The sequence below is a fragment of the Opisthorchis viverrini genome (assembly GCF_000715545.1).
Source record: "Opisthorchis viverrini unplaced genomic scaffold opera_v5_7, whole genome shotgun sequence".
In the NCBI taxonomy this organism is placed as follows: Eukaryota; Metazoa; Platyhelminthes; class Trematoda; order Opisthorchiida; family Opisthorchiidae; genus Opisthorchis; species Opisthorchis viverrini.
Window position 1 is genome coordinate 4,096,925 of NW_008751663.1, and position 8,242 is coordinate 4,105,166.

An 8,242-nucleotide genomic window follows, 5' to 3' on the forward strand; every position below is an offset into this window, starting at 1 on the left:
CAGCCGACAGGGATCTGTCTGGTCCTAATTGTTGGCCGGTTCTCACGTTGAGGTGCAAAGGGCGATTTTCTTCCATTAAATGTAACCACTCAGGTTTGTGGCAAGCATTAGTAACGATATGTGATCATGTCTGTGGTACTAATCAGTCATGACAACCAGTTGCCACAACAACCCCGTATAATTGAGTATTCTGGACAAATTCCGTTTGTCACGTATCCTATCTTCCTTACTTTTGAGCCCACGAATCCAGACAATCCGGGAATCGTTCTCACCCCAAGGCAACTTCTCGGCAGAATGAGAATCCAAGCTATGCTCGGTGAACCATTTCCGCACGTTTAGTGATGGCTGATGAACGATCAGCTCTCTCTTCGGATCGACAGAACGCTGCAGAACACAGTTTGACCCGAAAACAGCAGATTTTGACCCTGGGGTGACTGGTGGAGTCATATCTCAACACCTAAACTATAATTAACGGATTAATGCGTCAATGTTCGATACCCTGCGGGTACGAATTGACATCCAAGATGGATCAATGACTATTTGTTCATCTAATGACGTGAATACCGTGTCATCACTCAAATCAAGCGTGACTGATCATACCAAGAAGTAAGGACACATACAATGCGCACTCGTGGATTAGATGAATCTGCCGGTCTGTTTTCGACCGACCGGTACTACTTCACTAGCAGTCTAAGGTCTAAACCTCCTCGATTTATGCGAGTAGAAATGGAAGAAAGGAAAGAAAAATCACCTTCATTCCACTCAATATGTACATCAATCTTTACAGGTTGGACCTGTATACAAAAAAATTGAAAGGGGGATCTGATCGGGGAAAATATCTACAAACGAAAATAATGGGTTTGAGTAATAGTTGAACTGGTGGAGTGAATCGATCGGGAAAATATAAGGGTGCAAAACTTGGGAATGATCTGGCGTGTATCACAGTCGCGGAAGGCATATATGGAATCTGACTCTGGAGTGCATATGTAGGATGCAAAAGATAGGTTCAATCTTCTTTTCTTTGAAGAAAGAGATTAGGTAATCAAGATAACCGGAGTCGTTTGAGTAGGGATTTTGAGTACGTTAAACTTTCGATGATACCGCACTGATGGAGCTGGTCTCAGATAGGGAAGACTTTGTCAAAGTTGCCATCTTTTCACGTTTGGTGTAGTAAGTCTGTAGCTCGTGCAATTCGGATACAGAGACATGGACCCAGTCAATAAATTTTTGTCGTACGTTCGCAGAGGGAAACGTGAAATTGAGTTTGGGACCTTCATCGTTACATAAGCATGCACCATGCCGGTGATCTACAAGGCAGAAAGAAGAGGCAAGCTCAACGATAGTAGCTTCAGCGGTGAGACAAACAGAAATGCGTAGCACTCAAAAAGTCGATCAAATGAGAAAATAAACAGGCTACTTCATAGAGTATTTGTGATCATTCCTGAGGAAAACTGTGAGAAACCGGTGCACAGTCTAGCGTGTGAAATCACTTGGGTTTGGTCTGTTGTTTCAGAATACGTCCTGTTCTTGAACACTCCACTCATGGGGGGAAGCGGGTCAGTTTGCCTTGACAGTCAGCGGGACAAGCGAAAACGGAAACGAAGTTGAAAGTTGTCGCGCTCAGCTGGAAATCCACCTCCAGCTGTTTATGCGTCTTTCCATTTGTGCGCCGAATGTTGAGGAATCTGTTGATTAGCAACCTGAGTCAGACGCGTATGTGAGGCACGGCGCTGCGCGAAAGTAAAGCAAGCAAGCTAATTGGGCTGAAGGACACAGGTTGTGACTGTGTTTTCAGCGGGGCGCTCGATCTGGAGACGAGTCGGATGAAGGTTAAACGAAAAATAAACACTTAAAAGTGAAACGAGAAAGCAACTTGCATTGTGTTTCAAACACCAACACGTGAGCCCCTTTCAGTGGCAACACAGCGCGGATTTGGTACACACCAAGTGTCATTGGTTCCTGCGAAAAATACTGGCTTGATTTCAGCTTGGATAAGGTCGATGCGGAGGCAGCATCCTGTCCCAGGGCAACCGAGGCAGCGTTGTGCCAAATAGATCCGGAACTTCCGGAATGTGCTCCAGAAACAAGTTTGGACACAATTAAGATGTCGTTAAACAGGAGAATGTAGCGCCATCGCTTGTGGTGACGTGACGGCCGGACAACAATTCGGTCCAGTTGTCGTCCGACTACCCAGCCAACAAATCTTCGATGGCGTTGAATGAAATTATCGGTTTTCAGCGTCCCCACCAACATTGAATCTAGGCGTCGCATTCGATCCATGGGGTCCGGCAGCGTCTTAAATTCATTTTTGGCCACACGGTGATAAATACCACAGAGCAACTCCAGTGGAAGGTCTTGACCATTGTCGATGCCACGATTATTATTTATAAACTCCTGTTGTGTCATTCGTTGTCCGAAGCGACGCACATTTGGATTGTGAAGATCGGTGTGAAGCATTAGAGTTGAATAGGCCAAGACTTCTACCGTTTCCTCGTTACAAAACATTCGTGCAACCAAGTTTCGATTTTTCGCGCAGTAAACTTCTTGGAAGATTTTCATCAGGTAACTGATTTTCTGCGATTCTCCCTGAGGGCAAGTCAAATTAAGAGATAGGGATTACTAGGAGTATCGAAAAACTTTCAAAAATCCAACTGTACTGAAGAACAGCATATTTTCTACTTATTTCGTCGCCACCCTATTTTTGTTGTATTTTATTGCTGTTGTGTGTCGTTTCAGAAGAGATGTGTCCGAAAATGGACCAAAAGTATCCAGTCCCAAAATCGTTCTTCTTGCGCAAGACATGGAGCTGTAACGCAGTAAGAATCTTCCCAAAGGACGACTCCACGACTAGGTTGAGAAATGCTAACTTCATACCAAAGCTATAGCATCCGGTTGGGGCCGAAAATTCTGTTTCTGGGTATGAAAACATGTGTCAATTTTCCATTTATGGTACATATTTAATTGCGTAGTGCCAAGCACCGTCAGTATTTGAGTATTTGTCCCACCTTTACGCAAATAACGAGGTGGTGAGAATACCATACCGATTCGTAATTTCACTTTGCAGGGTGGCATGGCGTACAGTAATTGATTCAGTCCGGTCCACAAGCCCCCATAGAATAAATAGGCATCGCTTAGACATGTTTTTGATAAGGCGAGTACTAAGGCTGTTTGGAATTTGAAACAGGGCAACACACACCAGTTCAAAGCTGCCCATCTCGGGTCCACAAGCCCCCATAGAATAAATAGGCGTCGCTTAGACATGTTCTTGATAAGGTGAGTCCTAAGGCTGACTGGAATTTGAAACGCTTTCGAATAGCAGGGCAACACACTCACCAGTTTGAAGCTGCCCATCTCACCTTGGGCGTACAGCTAGCCAAAGTCAGGGAGTAGGCTGATATGTACCGCATTCTTCCATGGAATCTGAGTTTCGAGGAGTGAACAGCTTTACTAAGCGTTTTCAGTCAGTGTTCATAGTCCTAAAGTTGATATCACTTATGTTCAGCCCAAGGCGAACCTGAATCACTCAAACTGATTGTGGTATGATATTACCGTGAGGATAACCACATTCAAATAGATGTACGCTGGAAGTTTATAGTCTTAAAATTATCGTAAACCTATTAAAACCTTAATAAAAACCTGTCGATGAGTTTTCAGCAACCTTATGAGTAGTGCACCACGNATTTTCAGCAACCTTATGAGTAGTGCATCACGAATATACATGTATCGCGATATCTCGAATATCGTAGCGACTGAAACATGAGGCAGCCTGGTGCAGCACATTCAGTTGTCTGGACACATCACAAACGAGAGATTCAGCTGGGTTCCATGTGAGTCTCTCAAAAAAATCAAATTAGTTTGCAAATGAATGTAGTTCGCTAATAACCCACTTTTTTCGTAATCAGCCCCATGACGACCGTGGAAAAATATGTAAGTGATCTTCAAAATGTTTTTCACGCTATAAATTTTCTCACGCAAAACTTCGTGAAAAAGCGCTGAACACTTAGAGAACATGAGAACACGGGCAAACTTACCGCGGGATGAAAGTGGGAAAGCACGGCTCTGACCGCCTCGTCAACTTGCAGCTCCTGCATGGGGACCAACCGCAGATACTCTCTGCGAAAATAAAGAAATCACATTAGTTCAAGTGTCCTAGATATCCTTTTGTATTCGGGTAAGACACAAGAAATCCGCCATACCGAAAGCTTAATTATCGATTCTGTTTTGTGGAACTATATTAAATAAAAACAATGAACAATACCAGTTTGTAGAGTGAGGCGAAAAAGTTTCTAGTTGGAGAAGAGCTTGTCAAACAATCAGTAGGTTTCTTTGCTTTAAACTGGAACAGTGGTGAGTCGTGCTCCGATATAGACCGTCTTCGAGGCACTTCGGTTCATAAAATCAAAGTTTACATCAACCTACTTATAGTGTAGAGCAGTTAGAGCACTGATGTAGATTTGGCCGCGCAAAGAATGCTTAGTCCAAGCGGTACACTTACCTGAGTACTTGGGTTGAAAATGGATCTGCAATGGAACCAAAATACTCCCCAATGGCCTGACGACTGAGACCCTCGTGGTTGAAAATCCAGCGTGCCACTGCGATTGGAACGGAAGCCACCAACCCGTTTTCAGTCAGATATCTCACACCTTCATGAGGAGTCCTATAGTATGGGTTGAACAAATTGTAGAAAGAGGTATGTCAAATGGGTCACTAACTCAGCTGTTTGAACGCCATAATGAGCGAAACGATGGTGCTTGGTCTGAAAACAGCTTGGAATTAACCAAAAATTAATCTACACACGTATGGTGGATCGAGAGCGTATTTTTCATAATTCCCATGGCGCGGTCTAATCGTTAAACAGGGTGCGTCACATAGGGAACGGATGATTTACTAACAAATTTATATTTACGGAACTATAGTAGACTGCATGTCACAAAAATCGATCGAAACTAGGTATTGCTTCAAACAACAGAACCTACTTGTTAAATAATGTCTGTCCAACATACAAGTGGCATCTTCTTTTTGCCCGATTTAGTGATTTTCGTAGTCGCACGGCCCATTCGTTAGCGCGAAACTCGGAGTTCAGTCGATCCACATTCGCGGGTGCAAAGCTGCTCTCTTCCGTGTCACTGTTGGTTGATGTCGCCTGATCTCCAGTCGATGGATCCAAAAAGCTCAACTCGGATGACCATCCAGAATCTCGGCCCACTGATCTGATGGACCCTTCGAACTCGCTCCTTCGGAAAAAGTCTCGAAAAATTGAACTATCAGATTCGACCAGTCTAGGAGGTGCATTAGTTGGCGAAGAGGAAACGGGATGAATGTCCTGGGACTGAATTCCATTATGTGAGGACACTGCCGGGCTGGATATGTAATCACAGCCATCATCAGTAGCAGTCCGATCACCTTCCGAGTAGGTTTGGAGCAGGACAGATTTTGAGTAGCCATCGTAGACCGCTCCATTTATTCCCGTGGGAGGTAGCACATAAGGATTCTGATCGAATGAGTCGTTTTTGTCATATTGATCACCTTCAGTAGAGACGCAGTCTGGCGACTTTTGTGCCCCAGTGTTTGTTCTGCTTAATCCTGAGGCGGACTCTTGCTCCATTGGAGTTTGGTACAATTCATCCATCGTACTTGGGAGTCTGTAGAGTATGAGGAGGACCATGAAACGGTTAGTCGATTGAAGCCAATGCATCCTAGTTATTCTGGTCAATATTTGTTATTCTTCCATGTACTTCAATTTCTGACGCGTGCCAGTCATCTTCAGGCAACCTACCACCACCGATCTAGTTGCAGGCTCTTTGTCTTGAGTTTCCCCAATCGATATTCCCCGGACAGGGTGCGTCACCGTTTACAAGAGTTCTGCTGGTCCATATGGTGGAGACAATACGGCTGGAATAGTTCCAGATGCTCCACGTCAAACTTAGATCATGCTCTTTTCCTACCACCTCCCTCACAGCACAGCCACGTGGAGGCGTTTAGATCGAGAATACTTCTCCCCACCAGCTCTTAGTCCATATGGACGAACCTAGTCGTTCCCGCATCTGACCAACTCACGTGTGCTCATTATGCCTCCCATTCACCCACCCTGTCTTCCACCTTGAGTGGGGGAAGTTTGGTTATGGACACACGAACGCACCTGCACGTGAGTTGACAGCCGTTCACACAACTGGTTCCCCATCACACACGCGCATAGTCGAGAGTTTGAGCACGTGCTGCGTTCCTCAGCTAAAAGCGGCGTTGTGTGGGTTGAACTATTTAGTATAGGGGAGCGAGCTTACGGTAATCAGACATCCAGGCCGCATGAAGGCTTCTAACCGGTCGGTCGGACCGAAAATGGAAGCAAACTCAACCGCTTCCAGTGAATGTCTTAATCTGTGTGCACAAAACCGCCTATCGTTAATGCGAGATCCGGAAATTTCGTCCTGTAGGTGAAACTGATCTAAGCCGGAAAGCCGAGAATCAAGGAAAATAGAACCACCTTCTCATAATTAACAGACAATGACCCTTGGGTCCAAGAGAAAGGTGTCGAACAGCTATTTAATAAAGACTGCATACTGTCGAGACTGAGCTCAACTGTTCGCAAAGTGATGGGCGTGCAGTCTTGAGGCAACGAAACAGGAACGAATAGTGTATGGTAACCCCAACTAATACGATATACATCATAGGCTATTCGTCATGCAGCAACTACTATGCAGTAGTACGTCACAAATTACTATCGGTATGTTAACTTTCGGAATAACCTTGTCATCTGGGTTTGATGTTGTTGTCCTCGTGCATTACATGTTTCAGTTACATATGTCTGCAAAACATTCCGGCTATAGCGGTCCTTGGGGTGGTGCAAACCACTTTTAAAAGTCTGACTTAAACTGAGAATCATTTTACTGTTGATTTCTGTCAGCGCGAGTTCCGAAAATTCCAACTCATCGTCCGCGAGTGGTCGATTTTCCTTAAATGGATTTAACAGCTGGTCAGAACTATTTATTTTGTAGAACGAATTCTACAGCTGCATAATTTTGCCCGACTGACACTTGTTCCCGGAGGTGACTGATGTATACTTGACGATCGGGAGCCTGATCCTATCTAATCCCCGCTTGAACCCCCTAATAAAAACATTTTGTTTCCAATTTTTACACCATTTTCATGATTTAAAGACCCTGAAACATAGCTCAACAGCTGGACTCAATTCATGTAAATAGTTAGTACATGGACGCCCAGAATCGCTCAAATTTTCTACAAACAGACCCATAAACACGCTAAAGTGGAAATTGCGGCCAAATTGTATCTGAGGAAAATCCACGCGTCTGAATTCCCAATAAAAAATGCTGTGTTATGTCTCCAGCGTCAAGGAAGTTAAGTGACCAGTGCAGCGTCGAAAATTAAGACTCACCGTTCTGAAAGCGGTTTGAGATTGACTGACTTTCTCCTGAGTTCACAGAAAGATACTTTGAACCGCTTTTTCTCACCCATAACAGGCACTGGTGGACACATTAATTCCGTAAGTGTAGGTTCACTTTTTCGTTCAAGTGGTGAGCGGTCTCTATCAACGGTCAAAGATCTTCGACGGCGCCAACTGCTGAGCATTGAAACTCGTCGTTTCGGATCATTTTCCTGGTTTGTCCGCGGACACGGCTGCATGCTGAAACGTTGAACTAATTTTTGCAGGGGCTGAACGAGTTTGTCCCCTATGGAACTGGGGGGTTCTGAATCACATGTTGCAGTGTTAAGTGAAATCGGTCGTAGGGCGGCAGGCTTGTTAATGGCACAATGGCTTCCCTGATGTTTCCGTATTTTAAATATTCCAGGGCGCGGATTTATTGTCAAAGGAATCCGTGGATGGCCCGCAATATCACCACCATCCATGCTGGGAGGTGTTCGTGGAAAATGTGGAAATCGAAAGCCTTCGTATTCAGATAAATGTCCGATTGCTGGAAGGATGACGGAACTAGGTCTGTTTCCACCAATCGGTGCACGACAGTGGCGCGTGACAGCTTCCACCAATCAGATGAAAGCTTCAGTGGCCATAGTCACACTCAATCAGCGTCAGCACGATGGAGCGTGTGGCCGGTGAACCGAAAGCAGCGAACGAAAAACCAATGCATCTTCTCACAGTCGGTACTTATGTATGCCATATCTTATTTGCACTATGCACAAAGAATCCTACTGAATATCCCGAGTATCTCGTTTTCCTAACAGCTTGACTTTTCCAGTGGGCGAATGTAGCAGTAGACTAAGTGAACAG

General features: G+C 44.8%; 1 protein-coding gene across 1 annotated transcript; it reads right to left on the reverse strand.

Annotated features, from left to right (window-relative positions):
* Positions 1-779: 779 nt before the first annotated feature.
* Positions 780-7,863, reverse strand: T265_00756 (hypothetical protein; the record flags this gene model as incomplete). Its single annotated transcript, XM_009164605.1, has 6 exons — positions 780-1,307; positions 1,944-2,586; positions 4,032-4,113; positions 4,496-4,657; positions 4,977-5,642; positions 7,391-7,863. 6 exons carry the CDS (start codon positions 7,861-7,863, stop codon positions 1,084-1,086), a joined length of 2,250 nt encoding a protein of 749 aa, XP_009162869.1.
* Between the last annotated feature and the right edge of the window lie 379 nt (positions 7,864-8,242).